At 30.8% G+C, this 21206-nt stretch overlaps 2 protein-coding genes across 4 annotated transcripts; both read left to right on the forward strand.

Annotated features, from left to right (window-relative positions):
- Positions 1–1434: 1434 nt before the first annotated feature.
- LOC107920819 (zinc finger protein 4) lies at positions 1435–5083 on the forward strand. Of its 3 annotated transcripts, none has more exons than XM_016850685.2 (3): positions 1435–1864; positions 2036–2097; positions 4018–5083. In XM_016850685.2, the coding sequence occupies exon 3, from the start codon at positions 4104–4106 to the stop codon at positions 4854–4856; it is 753 nt and encodes a 250-aa protein (XP_016706174.1). In that variant the 5' UTR covers positions 1435–1864; positions 2036–2097; positions 4018–4103; the 3' UTR covers positions 4857–5083. The 3 variants fall into 3 exon arrangements, with proteins under 3 accessions (XP_016706174.1, XP_016706172.1, XP_040965887.1); XM_016850683.2 differs by having other exon boundaries at positions 1539–1864; positions 2036–2506; XM_041109953.1 differs by lacking the exons at positions 1435–1864; positions 2036–2097 and adding an exon at positions 2580–3476.
- Positions 5084–17379: 12296 nt separating this feature from the next.
- On the forward strand, positions 17380–20860 carry LOC107919964 (protein OBERON 3). Its single transcript, XM_016849416.2, has 2 exons — positions 17380–19529; positions 20011–20860. The coding sequence occupies exons 1-2, from the start codon at positions 17645–17647 to the stop codon at positions 20595–20597; spliced, it is 2472 nt and encodes an 823-aa protein (XP_016704905.2). The 5' UTR covers positions 17380–17644; the 3' UTR covers positions 20598–20860.
- Positions 20861–21206: the final 346 nt, after the last annotated feature.

Consider the following 21206-nt stretch of genomic DNA (forward strand, 5'->3'; position numbering starts at 1 on the left):
AAATTACCCATAAAATCAAAAACTAATGAATTGATAGTTGGACCTAATTGCAAAAGTCTTAAAAACACAAAAAATTCAAGAAAAGAGCAAGAATTAAACTCACTTGTAGAAAAATATGAAAAACCAGATTTTTAAGGGTTCTTCAATGGTGTTTTTGGCTGAGAATTATGAAGAAATGTCTAGATATTCAATTAAATCCCATTTTTAACTATTAAGTTTTATTTCATTTCCAATTTTACCCCTTGTTCACAATAATTTCATGATTTTTTTTGCACTCATGCCGTCCAGCCTCTTATTTTAGGTTTATTTACCCTTGAAGTCCCTCCTCATTTAACATTTAGGCTATTTTATCACGTTAGCAAGTTTTGCACATTTTTCAATTTAGTTTTTTTTTAATTAATTAACTATCGAAACATTAAAATTTTCTAATGAAACTTTAATACTAACTTAATAACACTCCATAAATATTTATAAAAATATTTACGGCTCGATTTATTAAATCGAGATCTCGATACCTCGTTTTTGAAACTAATTAATCTAATAAATACTTCTAAATCAAAAATTACTAATTCAAAAGTCTTCTAAAATCATACTTGACTCATAAATAATAATTAATAAAATTTTTAAACTCACTCGTCGGATTTAGTGACCTCGAATCACTGTTTTCGACACTACTGAAAATTGGGTTGTTATAACATCTGGAGGGTCTCGGCTCGGTTTTGTTTGTTAAGATATTTTTATTATTTAGAGACTATATTATTTTATTTTGAAATGTGACATGAGACATAGGATTTGAGATTTTATATATTTATTTATTTATAGCTTGCATGACATTTAATTTGATTTAGGATATCGAATTATGAATATGAATTAGTTATGCAAGAATTCCGATTTTTATTAAAATATAAATAGATATCATTTTTCTGTTGCTAAACTATAATTAAAATATTGGGTAATAAGTAATTTGGTAATTAACTAGGTTTTCAAAAAGTAGTCACCGTTACATAGCTTAATTAAATTTAAATCGGTTATTGACAACTCGTAAATTTTTCTGAAAACAGACTAAATTTTCTTCTAGAATAAACAAATATTTTAAAATAAGCACTATTTATTATTAAAACTAATGTAAGATATTAATTATTATAAAAATTTAATCATTATAAAATAAATTCCATCTACGAATTTTATGATAAATATAATTTATGTTGTATTATTTTACTAAAAATATTTTTTTTAAATGAAATTTTTTTATTAAATAACACAAAATATTTTATATAGAACCATCCAACACAAAAAAAAATTATTTTTCAAAAATAAATAATTTTTAATGAAACAAATATAGCTAAAGAAAGTAGATATTGTAACCATTGAAGCCACACAGACATGGATATTGTGCTTTAAATATTTTACTGAAAATTGGCTAAAAAATGTTTATTGAAAGAAAAAAAAATTACAAGAAAAAGTATGGGCCCGACTTTACCACTTGCTTTGCAAATGAGCTCTTGTTCTGGTCCTTGTCCCCCATTGCTGAATGGCAACATCAAGCAACCTCAAATTATTATCTTATAGATTTGATTCATTCCAATCCGATTAATGATTCATATATGCCCCTCCCATAAACAAAGGATATAGTATTGTTAATTTCTTTACAACCCCTCATTGACTCTTTTACCATTCAATTTTAGTCCATATTGCTGCAATTCATATGTATATAGATAACCCTTGTTTATTTTCTGGGTATAAAAGTTGAAGCAGGAGAGAAGCATAAAGGTATAAAGGCAAATGCATGGGCTAGATTGGTATGGTAAGCTCAAGTCCATGCAAATTCCATAAGTGAGCATGGGAATGAATCTGACAAATGTTGGTGAGTAATACTGGAAAGAAGAATCTGACCACAACCACCTTTCTAAAGGGAGAAAAAGAAATTTTACAATAAAGTTTAAAGGATGATATGTAACCGTATTTATAAAATTAATATCATATATTGGTAAGTGTGGTAGTCTATTATGATGATAATATATAGTATTATCTGCAGGTTGAGGAGCAATGAGACAAAGCACTTGAACAGTATCTTTTGATGTTATTGTGGGACTTACAGTAAGTACTATTTGCTTGCCTCTTTGTGTCCTCTAATGGTATCTCTCCCTTTCTCTCTCCACTCATTGATTTGTAGCTATTGAAACACCGGAAGAGCCCAAAAATCAACAAACACTTGTTACTGTATTATCTTTTTCTTGCTTTTTTGGTTTGCTGAATTCTCTGACTTTGCACCCTCATACCCATCTCTCTAAACCTCTGCTTTCCCATAATTGTACACCTCTTCTATCTTATCTCCTCCTTTTTCATCTTTAACACTCGCTGTACTATTTGTGGTAGAAAAATAGCAGAAAAACACAAAAACACCCACAGGTTTATATACTTCTTTGTCTCTTCATACTTCATCTCATAGCTTACAGATGTATTAAACCACTCAAACCTTTGTTTGTTGCTTCGAAAGATATTCCAAGTAAGAATCTTTTTCACCATCTTATATAGTTTATGGATTTGGTTTTTCTTTTTTTTTTGTTAGCTTTTGTTTTGTGTTACTGATTTGAAGCTGCTGTTTTGCACTGTTATGTTAAGCCTTTTTGAATTTTCAGCTTGATTTGGTTTCATCTTCTCTCTTTTTTTTAATGACTTTTAGAGTGATTTTGTTTGCATTTTCCATGTTAATTTTAGCTGCTATTAGTTTGTGAAAAATGGTTCTTTCATTCCACTGTTTCTGATAGAGATTTGGAGATGAAATTAACTTAACATGAATCTGATGAAGCACTTTGAACAGACTTTTAGGGTTATGAAAAAAAAAGCACTTTCTTAGGCAATTCTGAATAGCTTTCATCAGTTTCATGCATGTCAGCTGATTCCTCAAACCCTCATTTCTTTAGTATCTGAATTTGACACCTATTTGGTCATATATGAACAGCTATTTATACTTTAATCATGATTTTGAGCCAAAAAGTGAAACGAAAATAAAATTTGAGTGTGTTTGGTAAAGAAGGAAAAGTAGAAGGAAATGAAAATGAGAGAGATGGCTATTTCAATGCATGAAACTTAATGAGAGAAAATTCGTGGGAAAAAAGTTACCAAGCACACCAATACGAATCCTTACTTATTAGACAGCTAGTTCTACGATTAGCTTGAACCCATTGTATTAATGTAGCCTACCGGAAAATTCTAAATCCAGTTTCATTCAATGTCATGCTCTAGAAGGGAATGGATATCATGTCAATTTTGTTTCTTCCTTAATGTTTACTCTTTGCACCGTGATTGGTTCTCTTTTTTTTCAATTCCATTAGCTTGAAGATCAACAGTTTTGTCGCTCGTTGATCCGTTAGTGGATAATTGGATCCTTTTTGTCCTCATTTATAGGATTTTCTCATTTCAAATAAGAGAAGTTGGAGATAAATCATAGATACCCTTCATCATGTTAGCCGGAAGTAAGACCTATTTACCATTGGTTAGCATTATGAACTTTTATGGCTGCACGATGCGTGTGATTGTTTAATGTTTACGGACTTGTATTTATGGAGATTATTACATGTATCACTTAGTTAAACCATACTGTCCATGTTTCCAAGGTTGGATTTTTTTTCTTCAAATGGAAGTTAGCATGCTCATCATGACGGATTACATATGACAAGCTTGAGAGACCAGAATATACTGTTAAAATGATGTGTTATCGCAAACACATCGGTTAAATCTTGAATTGCTTGTTGTCTTATAATCAAATTGGATTTTTCAACCAATTTGAATTGATGTTAAATTATGCATGTTACTCATGTCTATTTGTCCGCCGTGCTTGCCGTTAAATCCTGGATTGCTTATGGTTTTATGTTTGAGTTTGGTCTCTGCACCTATTTCTATTTGATTTTACATTGAATGCTTAACATATAGTACGTGCATGACAACTTCGGCCAATTGCATCTTTCTTGCTCACTTAAACTTTAGCCAATGATTCATTTCTTTTGGTATGTGCAGGTGTTGAAGAGCTATATAATTAGTACTGCAGCAATCCGTACCGGGTATCAAAAGGAACAAGCACAAAACTTGCTGCTTTACCGAGAATGACACTGCCGAATCTTGGGTTAGAATCTGAAAACGATTCCAATGCAAGTAGCCAAGTCGCTTCCAACATATCTGCACAAGAGGCATCCACTGATCCCTCGAAGGATACCACAACCACTACTTCATGCCTCTCGAATCCTGTAAAGGTTCAACCAGATCCAGGGTCTGTTTCCCTTGACCTGACTCTGCACTTCAGTGCCAATGATGCTGAGATGAAGGGTGCCACTGGTGAGACTATGGGGATCAACACTTTGTCAACACCGAGGGTTTTCTCTTGTAATTACTGCAGGCGCAAGTTCTATAGTTCACAAGCACTGGGTGGACACCAGAATGCTCACAAGAGGGAGAGAACAATGGCAAAGCGTGCGATGCGGATGGGGTTATTATCTGATAGGTATACAAGCTTAGCATCTCTGCCTCTCCATGGTTCGGCATTTCGGTCCCTTGGGATCAAAGCTCATTCCGCTATGCACCAAGGAATGTTGCCATCATCCCAAAGACCTGTAGATACAAGAAGTGGAGCACGGTTCGATCAAGGGTGTTTTGGGATGCCGATATTCATGGAAGATGAGGAGGTAGACTTGTATTGGCCAGGGAGTTTCAGGCAGGTGAATGAAGAAAGAGTTGGGAGTAACCAAGCTATGGAATTGGGTCAAAATCCAACTCAAAGTTCAAATATAGGTTTTATAGCAATGGCAACACCACCAAGAGCAGATGCATCATCTCAATTGGATCTCACTTTGAAGCTCTAATAATTTTTGAAGTTTACTTGTCAATTTCATCCGAACCTGATACTGATTATGTTAGCTCACTCTTGTACAGTGAGGTGCATTAGCAATAGCTGCTACCTCCTATCATTATTTTTGCTAGATTCCTTTAATTTGATAACTTTTTCTTTTTTAAACCTTTATCTGTGCCCATGTTCGCTGCCGATCAGCTACGTTTGGTTATGAAATGAAAGCTATAGCCTTTCCCTGTAGCATCATTTTACTATTCTGACAAGGTGAACTTACTCACCCCAACACTCCAACCCTTGCATTAGCAAAGTAGAGACTAAATTAGATGAAATGAACTGATTGACCAAATCGGATTTTCAAACATTGAATGGTTCAACTTAGATTGAATTTCTTGTTTTTCAAATTATTGAAATTCAATTTGTATGACTTGAAACGTTGAACATTGTTTGAAGAACAAGGTTGGATGAATGATGACTCGGTGTTGGATATCTAAGAGTGCTTTTGGATGGACAGTGCTTTTATTTTCTGTAAGGTTAAAAACAACAATGGCGATTGTGAGAATATTTTACAGCATCATAGCTACTGCCCATGCAAAGGCACCTACCCTAAAAGTAAATTAAGTGTAGTTTTATCGATATTATTATAATGTTTTTGACATAAACTAGAAAATTAAGTGTTGAATTTAAGTTAAAAAATATGTTTGGTGTATTATTTAAAATTAAATATTGAATATATTTAGATGGTTTGATAAAAGGATAAAATAATCCAAAATAAAATAAAAACAATTGCACATACTCTCTATTAAGTGATAAGTAGGTCTTTATTTACTTATCATTTTTCCATACTTTTTTGTAGAAAAAAAAATCTATTTAATTGTTTTCATTGTAGGCTATCAAGGGCGTTTTTAAATGTAATTTAGTAAAAATATTAATTTAGGCCGTCAACCTTTAAAAAGTCGAATTTGACTGTCAACCTTTTTAAAAAAAGTTGAATTATTATTTTTTAATGGAAATATTGACTAAAAAGTTAAATTTTTAAACATGTCAGCCCACATGGAAATACTCATGTACTTCATGCTAAATTCTTTTTTTTTTAAATTCTTTTCTTTTTATTTTTTATAATATTTATTTATATGACATATGAGACATATAATGACATGTCAACATAAAATTCACATGGATTGTCACACGGATTCTCATGCCGACATTATAAAAAAAAACTAATATTTTAGTCAATATTTTATTTTAAAAAAATAATTTAATTCTTTTTAAAACGTTAATAGTCCAATCTAACTAAAAAAATAAAGGTTAAATGACAAAAAAAATGTAAGATTTAAAGGATAAATTTATCATCATACAATTAATTATAAGATTATAATAATTTGATTTAAAAAAATTAAAATTATCAAAAAATTAATCTATTCTTGTCATCAACTATTTCAAAAAACTGTAAATATTTTATAGAAAAACATTTATAATTTCAGTCACGGACTGAGCATGCACAAGAGAACGCAATTTGATATAAAAAAAATGAAAAATAAAACTCTTAAATCACGAGATATTGATTTTATGGATTGAGCCAATATATATCATTCAAAATTACACGTTAGAAATATATATATATACCTTTAAGGTCAATTGCCAACTTGTTGCATCAATGTAACAACAATACCGTGTTGACACTTCACATTTATATCTTCTTGAATTTAGATGAGTGATGTGTTTATCTGTAATTGGTGTTAAAATAGTAGTGAATGTAAGATTAGATATTATAGTGATACTATAACGTGAATCAAAAAATAAGTTAAATGCACCACACTACATCTTACCGCCTATTCAAACCCACCCTTAATTCTTAAACAAAACCAGGTTATTTGTTCATATATATATATATATGGAGGTACCTCTTAATATATCTAAATGTATTTTAGACTTAATAGGTACTTAAATTTAGAAAGAATAAGTTAATTTGGTAATTTTTTAAGTACTTAATTAATATCGTTAAAATACATTGATATAGCACTAACTATCAATAGAATGGTGACTGATGGGTGTCGAAACCACTAAATAAAATAATTCCTACAATAAAATAACTCTAAACACTAGTAAAGAGTAGTAAGGTCGAGTTCACAGGGATTGAATATTATGATCAACTTCTGTGTTTTTCTTGTGAACAAAATTTCGGTCGAGCTGATAGTCGTGGTAATAGTCGTGCCCACGACTCTAAATGGACTTGCTGAAAAATAAATAAAATAAATTAGGGGAGTTGGAAATGTCTAGAAATTAACTTATTGAGATAGCAAAACTAAACAATTAAAGAAATCGAAAGTAAAATTAAATTAGAAAATGAATTTGGGTTTTGCAAACAGAATTATAAAGCCTTAGCCTTAGACTCGGTGAAGTCTGGTTTCTGAATCGATCTTCGAAAATTAGTTTTCTTCTTAAACAATAAGTTGGTTATAGCGGCTAAGAACGTCCTAACCGCCAATTCTTCCTCTCGTAGTTGATTCCAGTACGACCTGCAAACCAACCCTTACTGATTATCTAACTACAATATCACGTTCATGATTCAAGACTCCGGTAGCCTTGCGTTCTGAAGAACCCAACTCGGATTAACAGCCTTAACCGTGCGGGTCGTTTAAATCAGATCATTATCTCCCTTGACGAAAATCTCACTAGTATGACCTTGCTAGGACACGCCAATTTGTTCGCAATAATCCAAACATAGCATGGCCAACTCGTCTTCCCAACTATAAGATAAAACGACTCCAACCCAACACGCACTTTGTGTTAAAATCGAGTTAACTTTAAGGGATGAATTTGTCAATCCCAATATTCCGGAGAGGCAGTGAATACCATTATGAAAGATTTTTAGTGCAGGTATATTTCTCACGATTCTTAACCGAAAAGAATACCAGCCTAAAGCTAAGTAAAGATTTAGTGAAACATGAAATTAGTCATGCTTTTGTTGGTTTATGGAAATAATTTTTAAGGAAATGGTGAAAGTTGAAAAGAAAAGGGACTCAGAAAGCAATTAAACAATTTTGCAAAGAAACAAGGAAATGGAAATGGAATGACAGTATGCTACTCACGCGTGAAATTGGAAGGGAAAATTCAATTCCAACTGAATTCAAATGTGTCTTTTCAAGTGTACCATACCACTTAATTTATACATAAATCATATACTAAAATTAGGCTAATTCCACCTACTAACTAATTACATGAAAAATATAATATTATGCGCTTTTACAAAGTCAAAAAAAAATCTGATCAGCCCTTTAATATTTCTAAATTTCTAATTTGGCCACTCTTCTATTGTTCATGCTCCAATTGAATCCTTTTCTACTCGTTTTTTGCATTAAAGTATCCGAATTTCGTTACTGACAAGATTTAAACATAAAATTCACCAATTAGCAATAGTTAATTCAAGAACAAGTTGATTTGAGCACGTAAAATATGCAAAATAAACATGCTATCAGTGACACGTAACATCCTCTAGTAAAAATAAAAATAATTAAAATTAAAAAAATATTTTGTTATACATGGGGAATGAACTTAGACAAATAGTTGTCCAGATTCAGATGAACTAGACAACCATCGGTCCAAGTTCATTTTAGATATATATATATATTTAAATTTTTTATAACATATCAAAAAAAAATTTATACTTGATTGAGTTTTAGCTTAGTTGGTATTGGTAAATGTTACCAATGGAAGAGGACATGAATTCGAATGCATTGAAATGCGTTTATCTTCTTATTTATCAATTTTTATTACCACATTATTATTTTAAAATTAAAAATATATAAAAAAATAGAAATTTATAAAATATTAGAAATGTTATTTCACCCATTTATAATATAAACACCAAATTTAAACCAATTTTTTTTCAACTTAAGGAGAACTTAATTCTATATTATAGTCTACAAAGAAGTTGTTTTCTTTTATTCGAAAATTTAATTAATTTGAACCCAATTTAAATTTATTATATCAGTGCTAGATAGTTCAAATTAGACCTGTCCATGGGCTGGGCGGCCCGGCCCGGCCCGATGGCCCTCCCAAAATATGGGAGGGTTTGGGTAAAAATATAGGCTCGAAATATGGGCTTGGACAAAATTTTAGGCCCGTTTAAAAATGGGCCGGGCCTCGGGTAAGATTTTTTTTGCCCGAGCCCGGCCCGGCCCGGCCCGAAAATATTAAATATATCTTTTTTATTTTTAAAATATAATAGTTTTTTTTTATTTTAAGTTTATTTACTTTCATTTCCTTGACTAGTGTTACAAAATAATAATAATAAAACATCAAGTTTATTTTACTAATCAAATGTTAGATTTTGTTACAACAATTAATACAGTTAATACAATTAATAATTTGATAAATTTACTAATCAAATTTTAGATTTTATTACAACAATTAATACAATTAATACAATTAATAATTTGATAAATTTACTAATCAAATGTTAGATTTTATTACAACAATTAATACAATTAACAATTAATAATTTGATAATTTTACTAACAATTAATTTTAATAACAATTAGTTTTAATTTTATTAAAAAAACTAATTTTAATTTTAATTAAAAACGGGTCGGGCCGGGCCGGGCTCGGGCCTCGTATTTTTTCTTCGGGCTGGGCCTGGGCAAAATCTCAGGCCCATATTTTGGGCCGGGCCCAAGCCTAGTAAACGGGCTGAAAATTTTGTGGGCCCGGCCCGAACCCGGCCCGGCCCGGCCCATGGACAGGTCTAGTTCAAATATAACTCTAGTTACAACTTGGTTTGTATATGATAAATTAATGTAATTTGTTATATTAGTTACACTTGGCACTTGGACAATAGATAAACAAATAGGGGACACAAGGTCTGTTTACGCAATTCAATTTCCCTATGTTTACGGAGCCTAACTCAGTGAGACATATTCACTATCTTCCATGCTTACAACAAGTGATCCTAAATCTATCACACACTCGTGACAATTTCTTTACTTTTGCACCTTGAAGACTAATACTGTCATCGCTAAATTTACCCTTTTGAATTCAGCAAGTAAAATCACAACACAATAGGTTTTGCTATCACAATGCACTCATAAAATAAAGTTCCTCACTTGAACAAATTAAATGTTATCTCTCTCTCTATACAATAACTTATACAAGTTTCTCAACTATATAGAATATTTCGAGACTTACTTACATAAAAAAGATCTATCACAATCCTTATAAAACAACAATAAGATAAGCTGAATATAATAAAATAATAATAAACATTCAATCCATTCCAATATCCATGATCCAAGCAATTAGATAAGGGTGATCTGATGCGATCCACTCTTCCAAATATGTTTCCCCAAGTGATATGATCTTTAATGATGGGATAAATGCAATCCACATAATCAACATAACCCATAATTTCGATTCAATAAATTGCCAACAACACAAACATGAAAACTGCACACGGTGTCGCTATTATTCAGGGAGTGGGCACTCCCTCAGGCACTCCTTTATACTTCCCATATTTTTCAACAAAAGATATTTAATTTGTCGAGGATATTATATAGAAAAGATCTTTGTTGATTTAACTCTATGTTGAAGACTTGTATTGAGTTGAATTAAATGAATTAGAGATTTACATTAATTGTAATTGAGAGAGCACTTATTTGTTTTAGTGGGGAGTTTGTTTTAAGTGCAAAATTAGTATAAGCAAGTTGCTCGTGTTGTTCAGTTTGTAACTAAACTTTAAAGGAAGAAAGTCTTAGCGGGAGAGTGACTTAGACTTTGTATAGGAGTGAGGTTGTAACTTGGTGAGTAATTTAAATTTATATAATTTTTTTGAAAAATATCTTTATATAAAAATTTTAAATTATTTTTACTAATTTAAATATAAAATATTTAATTTTACATTCCGCCCCAAAAAGTACAATTGATTGCGCAAAGAATATTAATTAATTTTTGGTTTTAGGGTTTTTCGAGGTAGTTTACGAATTTAGAGGAAAAGCAATGCAATACTTTACAACAAAGCACACTTTGTCATGAGATTCTCGTTTTAAATGATGCCTTTCTTCACGAATATATATATATACATATATATCATATTATACTTTCATTACAATAATCAATAAGTAATCCTTGTTCATTGGTGGGAAAAAAAGTAATCCTTGTTCATTAATGGACGTGTTTAATTCCTTGGTAATAGTATTTTATTTCAACAATTTCTCTTAATAAAAATTAAAGTATTATAAACAAATAAATACATATAACTAAAATATATCATGCCCTTATTTGTCATTTTACACATGTTAACTTTCAGTTACCGATTAAATTTTACCAAATACATTTAAATAAATAATTTATAAAATCAGTTGATCAAACCAACCACTGAACCAGCAATAAGCAAATTACCAAAAAAAAATATTATATTTGAGTTGCTTGTTCGTGACCTAACCTAATCTAAGATTGTGCTTGTTTTTGGTTGCCCAATATTAAATAAATATAGCATCTTCCTTAATCCTTAAAGTCAATCAACATTAACAGTTAATTAAATAATTAATAATATAAAGTCAGGACAGCTAAGTTAATTTGAAATTTTCGAAGCATATCTTATTTGGTAATATGGTCCAAACCAAATATCTTTTGCCGGCATTAGCTCTTGGCGAAGCAAATAAAATATCCTTAATCTTTATTTTATTCTATTTTTTTAACATTAATCTCGTTATAGGTTTTTGTCATATCTGTTCTTTTTTATACAACGTCTAGAACTACTCATGACCTTTCTCTAACCCTTAAATAGGAGGATAATGCGCTTCAACGCACTCGAACCCACTTCCTACTGCGCCGACAATAATACCGATGTCAATCGAGCTAAAACTCAATCGACATGTTTATTTTATTTATTTATTTTATTTGGTGAATTATATAACGAGTTTTCTCATTTCATAATTCACACTAGTTCTTAATTACATATTATTTTTTTAAACTTTATTTTGAAATGTTAAATCTTACAATTAAATTTTGCGATTAAAATTAATCATTATAAAATACGACCAGATTGATAACTGGAATAATATTTATACAATACTAGCACATAATAAAACTTAAATTAAAATAAAATCTGAATTAAAATCCACACGTACATTATATTTAGAAATGGTGGATTCAAACTTACGATTTCAAAATTATCAAAATTTCAATCTTATCCTTAAACTAAAGCCCCATTGACACTACTTCTAATAAATAAAATATTAAAATATGTTTTAGGTCATTATACTCTTTAGACATTTAGAATTTAGTCTCTTTACTTTTCTCAAATTTCAAAATTCTTTTGTTAAACTCACTAATGTGACACTTTAACATAAATAAATAAAAATGTTATAATGAACTTGCATTTAATAAAAGAATTTTAATGATGATAATAATTGAAATTACATTTTAATATTCTAAAAATAGAGGGACTGAATTTCTTAAAGAAAAAATAGATGGATTAAATTTCAAATGTATGACGACTACAAGGACTTGAATCATAGTTTAACCAAAATAAAACCAAAAGCATGTAGTAAAAAAAACATAGTGAGTGAAGCAGAAAGAAGACATAAATAAAGTATGATTCAAATTTGAATGATTTTCTAAGATAATTAATTAAATAAATGTGTGGACATCAATTTTGTTGCACTTTATTGTGTTGGGTGAATGTGGGTCATGCTTTCATCTTTGCCAAATTTCAATGGGAAACAATAAGAAACAAAACTTTGGGGGAATGGGGGGAAGTTTATTGGACCAATGCAATTTGTCAAGTAGAGTGCAACTTGACATGGAATAGCATGTCATATTATCCTTTTCAAACACCATATTCAATTTATTTATTAAATCTGTATTATTTGAATCCATATATCAATTTAAATAAAAAGATTAAATTGATCCTTAAATGAATGGTTTGAAATTTATAAGAGGATACATGTGTTTCAACACGTTTGAATCAACTGAATTAAAACTCAGTCGACGCTTTTTCAAAAGTAAGCTCTAGCTAGTTAATTAATTTGTAAACAAGATATTGATTAAATTGATAAATATATGCCATAAAGGGTATAAACATATTTTTTTAAGATACGATTGCATACGCAATTATAATTAACACATTCATATCATTAGAATCAGTAAATTACTACAGAACTCATACATGATAGACTTAAACCAGAATAAACTTTAAATTAAGAACTTACCCATGATATTTATGTGTAACGAGACCTGAGTCTAAGATTTCAAAAATCATCCGACCTTAACATTCTATTAAATCAAAAGTTCATTGGCTTAGAGAGCACAAATATTTAATATCAAAGAGAAAACACTAAGGGTTTATTTGGACGACACAGAGTAGTTAAATGATTGTAATTACAAAAAATTATAATTCCCTTTACGTGTTTAGCTGATAGAGTGTAATTACATTGTAATTCTCTATAATTACATAGTTCCATAATTCATATTTAAAAAAATATTAATTACTATAAAAATTATTATCACGATAAAAAATTTCTAAATAGGTAACAAAAATTAATTTCAAATCATTGTATGTATTACGTTGGTCAAAAAAAGTAGTTGATAATACGATTGCTAATAAAAATAACAAGAAAAATAAACATCATATGCAATTTTATCTAATTGTTCTAGTGTTCCATATTTATCGGGTTATTCTTTTTTTAATATCTGAATCTATATTATTAAAATTATCAAGATCTCTTTCTTCCATGTACTCTTTGAAGTATGGTTCATCACAAACCCACATTATGGATGAAGCTATGAAGTATGTAACATGCTAGTATGATCCAACTCTTTTTTTATGCTATACTAAGGTGATATTGTTAATATGAGAAATATTTTTTTAAAACAACAAATGTTCTCTCAATCACATTTCGAAACCAAATTTCTCAAATTAAAAAGTTTGCAAGCCGTCTTTGGTGCTTGCGTGTTTAGCTCCATTCTTTCAAATGGTATCATACCCCACGATATGGTGTAAGAAAACATTTTGTATTTACATAATTAACATCTACCATATAATATTGAGTTCACCGTGCAAATGGTCTATAGCTTTAATCATAAAAACTTATATAAACTTAATTTGGAGAAAGAAAAAACTTATATAAATTTAATTCTTTTGTATTACACAATGATGACCGTGCAAATAGTCTATAGCCATTATAATAGAAACTTTTATGAATAATCATATTATTTTTATAATATATAGTATGGACACGTAAATAAATTATGTCCATACTATTAGCCGTAACTTTTTATAAATAAATATATTATAATACTTTTATAACATATATATTTTTATAATAAGCTTTTTTATCATAACTTTTAAAAAATTTAAATAATATATTTTTTGTTATAACTTTATAAAATATACATAAATCAATTTTATAATATAAGTTTTTAGAATTTATAATATAATAGTTCTTTGGCAATAACCATCCCGAATATTTATACATGTTCATGTTTATAATATAAAAATTTATAACTTAAATTTGCATAAAAAATAATTTTTTAAAAATTAAATTTGGATGTAATTACCTACGAAACTACTGTAGTTCTCATCCCCTATAAGAATTGAAAAGTGTAATTGGGATGCTCTAATTACATTCAATTCGGTAGAAACCACAAATTACAATGGCTATCCAAATATGTTATCATTGTGTAATTACAAGCAATTACACCCAAATCCAATCATTAGGTGACTTTCCAAATGCTACCTAATAAGGAAGTTAACATTATTTTGTATTATCTCTATTAATATTAAACGTGTTATTGAGTTTGGTGTCACAAGTAAAATAGGCACCAACTTAATTGGATGATAAAAAAAACTTTTATTTTACAAAGTAAATTATATTATTTTAAGAGTATTTTTGTAATTTCTTATAGATAAATATACACAATAGAGTTTGAATTAAAGAGAAAATATTTGATACACTGCTAATGAGATTTAAAAATACCACAAGTTAGGTTGTGGTGACGACAAGTGTATATACGGTATAATAAAAATTTTAAAAAATAAATATATTGAAAAGGACAAGTGACAAATATATAACTCAGTTTGTGGAGTTAAAAAATTGCATCGTTAGTATACCAGATACTCACATTTCAATTCAGACCTTCATAGTTTTCAACATTTGTATTTTACCATTCAACTAAAATCTTATTTGTTTGAGAATTATATAAGTTTTTATAAATATGTTTATTACATAATTTTGTTTTTCACCTAAATTATGCGTGTTTCATAATCTAGTTTACATAAAATATAGTTAACTTTTTTTACTATTAAAATTTATGGAAAATATATATTTTTAGTAAAATAAGTTTTAAAAAAAATAAGAATATAAAATTTGTAATTGAGTATTATTTGTTTTATAAATTTTGAAAAACCCTTATTTTATTGTTATTATGACTATGGGTTCACTTGAGTCACAACACCAAAGGCATATCTTGTTTTTATTTTTTAAAAATAATTTTATATAAAATCAATAAAATTTCAATCATGATTAAATTGTGGAAACCCATTCGGAAAAAAATCATATGTAGAGGAGGAAAAATTCACTAATGTTGACAAACGAATGATACAAGATGAGTTTCGACTACATATATTTAAGGGTTAAAAAATTATATTCTAATCAAAGTCAACTAGAGGAAGTATAGTTCTATACGGATTCAACTCGTGCAGGATTTATGTCATAAAATCTCTAATAATTGTTATCAACTCATTATTATTATTATGAAAAAGGACATCATGTTATTAAATCATAGACGTGTACAACATTAAATAGGAACTTTCCTTTGTCCCTATCACATATTTTCTTTTGACCATTTTTATTGGAAATTTATTGTTATGTACCATTGACTTAAATTCAACACTTGATTAATTAGGAAAAAATCATATCAAAACATATCTTAAATAATCTTTTTTAATTTTTTTTATACAAACACTAGATTCAAATTCAACACTATCAGTCGATTGGGTATTAGTTCGGTTGATATCGATATTATTGTCAGCGTAAGAGGTCGTGGGTTTAAGTGCGTTGAAACGCATTATCCTCTTATTTAAGAGTTGAGAGGAATTATGGATAGTTCTAAACATTATATTAAAAAGAGAAGATATGATAAAAACCTATATATATATTTATAATTATATCAATAATTACCATTAAAATTAATCATTACGAAGACTTATTGTGAAGGCTTAAAATCCTAAAGTTTAATAATGCGATTTCAGCCTGACCCTTTGCTTTAATTGAAAAAAGAAAATAAGTTTGAATGTTTCCATCTGTGAAATTATATTTTAAACCAGACATTAAAATATACTTACTTTTAAAATGTAATTAATTATATGTTACATAAAAAATTAAAAAAAATTAGCATACACTATTAATTATGATTTCACAATATGTAAGATATTAAAATGATAAAAGTTTAGATTAAATTGTGAATAAAACGAAACCTTGAGGTATTAACAACATTATTAATATTAGAAATTCTATCACACGTGTACGCGTGCGAAAACTATGTTCTTAGAATACATGTGTTAGTTTAACAATAACATATAACAGATAATGAAACGTATGACTTAAAATTAATAAGTAAAAACACATGAAATATTTATGATATTAAAATGGCATTTAAATACTCAAATACATCATATTAAGAATTCTAAGCGCATTGCAATTATTTTTCATGGTGTTGTCATTAATCTCGAGTTAGTGTCGAGTTGACTTATGGCACTAACTCAATCAACAATATTATCAAGATAGAAATTTTATCACATGCATATGCATGTGAAAACTACGTATTTGGGATACGAGAGTGTGTTTAAAAATAACATGCAATAAATAATAAAACATGTGGTTTGAAACTAATTAATAATAAAGACACATGCAAAATGTATGATGTTAAAATGGAAAAAATAGATTAAATTGTGCGTAAAATAAAATTTAAAGACGTAAATATTTCAGATTAAGAGTATTAAATGCATTACAATTGTTTATCATGGTGTCATCATCAATCTTAAGTTGATGCCGAGTTAACTTGTGACACCAACTCAATCAATAATATTATCGAATATATATAAAATTGATGGAGGTAATAAAATATGCATAATACAATTAAAATGTAAATATTATATTAAAAATTAAAATAAACCTATGGTTTAGTGATAAAGCTAATGTTTTATTGACGTAAATAGCACATGCTCAAATGTAACCGCATTGCAAATTTTTATTGGTTTTTAAAAAAATAAAAAGACTAAAATTTATTTGAATAATATAACTTATTTTAATTATACAATGATATTTTTATAATTTTACTAACTAAGTTGGTGCACAGTTGACTCGTAATAAAATGCGCATTATAAAATTAACATGTAAAAAATATTTTAAGATTTCGAATCAGTCACGAACCTCAAACATAAACAGTAAAACGGAGAAGTAACAAAATTAATTGTAGTTTAAGTAAAAAAAAAGAAAAAGAAAATTTAAATACTTAAGTAAAAAAAGAGTAAAATTTGAGGGGTACTAAGCGAAAATTAAAATCCAATTATCTAGTCAATGGTGTAAACGCTTTGAAGTTTCCAGCCTTAGTTGCAGGGTCTTATGGCGTGCTAAATCAGAAGCCAAAAACAAAAAGCATCCCTCAGATTCTTTTAAAAAATTTCCATTTTGACCCTCCATCTCTACTTCTCTAATCGCTATCCCTCTCTTTCTCTCTGGTAAGTTAAGTTTCTCTTTGTTTTTTGATCTCTGTTTGTGTGTGTGTTGCTTTTCATATAAGGCGATGTTTGGAGAGAAAGATCTCTCAAGTAATCTCCCTTGTGTAGGAGATGAAAGCTCTCAAAGCAAGCTTTCGCGTTTGTTTCAAAACAAGGAGAGTTCAGTTGAGAAAGTGAGTTTTGTACAGAAGGGTATTGATTTTCTTAGAGAATCTAAGGTGGGTCTTGATGGAGGTTACCCTTTACCAAGATCTTCCAAGCCTGGGATTTCTGGCTCCCAAGAACTCACTCTTAGCTACCTCTGTGAGAACCCTAAACTGGGTTTTTGTTCTGAGAAGACCCAAACCCTGTTGGAAAAAGTTACTACCTACAAAGGGAAAGAAGTTGTTGATTCTGAGAACACACATCAAGATGAGAAATGGGTTGAAAGAGATTTCCTGAATTTGAGTGAAAGTAAAGGGATTTCTTCCAAAAGAGATGTAGAGGATGATTTTCAAGAAAGAGAGACTAGTCATAGGGAGAAAAAGCCAAAGCTTGAGACTTTGAATCTATCTCTAGCTTTACCCGATGTCTCTCTCTCTCTAACTGCATCGAATGCTTTGCAAAATGGTGATCCTTCGCAACATCGGTCTAGGCCTAGTAGGAGTGTACAGTCCTTGGCACCATCAACCAATAACACGCAAACCACTTGCTCTAATGATTTCACTGCTGCTTCATTGTCATACTCTTATTCTGTGCCGTATTCACACAATCCTAGCTGCTCCTTAACACGGAATTCTACTGAGAATTATGAGTATTCTGTGGGGAAAGATGATCAAATTTGGTGTGGTGGTGAAGGTACTAATGGATCCGTGCATAGTCGTTTTAGGCCAATTGGTGATGGAGTTGCTTTGGCCGGTGCCGGTGCTGGTGCTGGGTTTTCCATGATGCAGGTTAACCGTCATGTGAATAAAGATTCATGCACTAGTCTTCATAGGACTTCTAGTTCAGATAATCATTCATTTTTCCCATCAGAATTGCTTGCCAAGCCTCGCATAGATAATCATTCAGGGGATTCAAGGAGAAAGGATTCAGAGAATTGGAGAGTTTTGGAGAGTATGGATGGAGGGAGATCCAGGAAGATTTCTAGACCGGAAAAAATTCTTCTTGAGATTGTGTCTGAGTCGATTCCTGCCATGGCTCAAATAATGCAGGAGCTGCCTGAAGAAACCCTCGAATCAACCAAAGAATACTTGAGGAATCTTATTGGAACCCCAGAGAGGAAGGAAGAATTAGTTGGACTTCAAAGTCGACTTGAGAGGAGATCTGATCTTAGCAAGGAGACTCTCTCAAAGTGCCATAAGGATCAGCTAGCAATCTTAGTTGCAGTGAAAATGGGCCTGAAAAGCTTCTTGTCCGGGAAAGTAGGACTTCCCATGACCGAGCTGCTGGAGATTTTCTTGTTTATGAGATGTAGGAATCTGACTTGCAAGAGTGTACTACCTGTTGATGACTGTGATTGCAAGATATGCTCAGGAAATAAAGGGTTTTGCAGTTCTTGTATGTGTCCTATTTGCTTGAATTTCGATTGTGCTAACAATACTTGCAGTTGGGTTGGTTGCGATGTTTGTTCCCATTGGTGCCATGCTGCCTGTGGCATTCAGAGGAATCTTATAAAACCAGGACCCAGCATAAAGGGACCATCTGGGGCTATGCAATTCCATTGTATTGGCTGTGGCCATGCTTCAGAAATGTTTGGGTTTGTTAAGGATGTATTTTTATACTGTGCTAAGAACTGGGTTCTTGAGACATTGACAAAGGAGCTAGACTGCGTGCGAAAGATTTTCCGGGGCAGTGATGATTCGAAGGACAAGGAACTATACGTCAAAGCTGATGAGCTTTGCAACCGGCTGCAAAACAAAATGATGTCTGCTTCAGATGCTTGCAGCATCATTATCCAGTTCTTCAACTGTATGTATCTTTTGTTCTGTCTATATTTTCTGTGCAAACTAATTCCACGAATACGGATATAGTTCATCACGAATTCATTATAACTAGTCAAACCTGAGAGTTCAGTGCTTTTGATGATTGAGAAAACTGATCAGCAAAACAAAGTTCTTATGCTACAAGAAGGATGCCTGTCTTTTGTTGTTTAAATTTTATCTTTGATTTGGCTGCCTGCAACTCAGATTTGCACTTTGCTCTTTGATTAGGACCATTCATGAATTAGTTGAATAAGCATAGTCTTGTTTATGGTGAACCGGTTCCTTTGAACTTAATTCTTTTGTTCTATAAACATCCATCTTAGTAGGCATCCGTGTTGTAGCTTTCCGTCACAGAGTTAGTTATATTGCTGACAAGTCCAGTGATTAATTTTCATGCATCACTCATTTTATGATATTCAAGTCCCAACTAATTCTACCTCATTTTCCTTTTTGGTCCGCACATATAGACTCTGATGGTTTGTCAGACTTTCCTACCTCCGGTGCATGTTCCAAAGAGTTAACAACAACTCAAGTTGACCTTCGAAAAGATGAATCATCCGTGACACCAGGCGCTTCTCTTCCTCAGAAGCTCGTGTTTTACAGCACAAGCTCGGCAAGTGGGCATGATTTACTTCCGAACGAACACCATCGGAAGGACCTCAAAGCTTCTCTCATGAATGACCTAAAGAGTGAAGATGAATACCGATTTGGAAGGTCATCAAACAATGATGGATTTGACAGCTTAGAAAGCATGGTAAGAATTAAGGAAGCAGAAGCAATATTGTTCCAAAGCAAGGCCGATGAAGCACGGAGAGAAGTGGAGAGTTACATGAGGATGATCCGGGCCAAGTCCGAAAAGTTGGAAGAGGAATATGCTGAGAAGCTATCCCGACTTTGCTTACAGGAGACGGAGGAAAGGCGAAGGAATAAAATGGAAGAACTTAAGGTTTTGGAACATTCACAGTGTGATTACTACAAAATGAAACTAAGAATGCAAGCAGAGATTGCCAGTTTGTTGGAGAGAATGGAAGCTACAAAGCAGCAATGGGTTTAACTCTTTTCTTTTTTGTTTGTTTTCTTCTTTTTCTTAATTTATGGTTAACAATTAATTAATGCAAAACGTGTGGTTTGTTCCAAGTTTTTAACCTTCTGGATTCTACTTGTTCCCCCCCAATGAGAAATGAATGATTGTACTGAGTTGTGAAAAATTCTTTTAATGGTAAACCTTCATAGCCATTGAAAATTGAGAGTTGAATGGGTATCAAAATTGTAATGCTTGTTGCTATCGCAATATAGAATAATCACGTTTGTGCTGTTCATGCCAATCTGCTCCCTATGCATATACCATATAATATTTCCATGGCACCAAGAAAAAAGAAAGTGATTGGTTCCCTAGAAAATGTGTTGTATGGATTGGAGAATAAAGGTGAAAGGCGGCATCAACGGGTGACGCCCACAAATTACTAGAATTTGGGACCATTGAAATTTTGAATTGAAAATGCGTAAAGATCATCACCATTTTCTTTTCTGGTTTGTAAAACTGGTTTTCCTGTCTGGACTTTCACTTTGAAATTTGAGCTCAATGGACCCTACTGCACCCACTTGTGGAGCCACCCATTAAAAGCCGTGAACCTAGACATCATAATTTACATAATATATTTTT

The sequence above is a fragment of the Gossypium hirsutum genome, chromosome D13, assembly GCF_007990345.1.
Source record: "Gossypium hirsutum isolate 1008001.06 chromosome D13, Gossypium_hirsutum_v2.1, whole genome shotgun sequence".
In the NCBI taxonomy this organism is placed as follows: domain Eukaryota; kingdom Viridiplantae; phylum Streptophyta; class Magnoliopsida; order Malvales; family Malvaceae; genus Gossypium; species Gossypium hirsutum.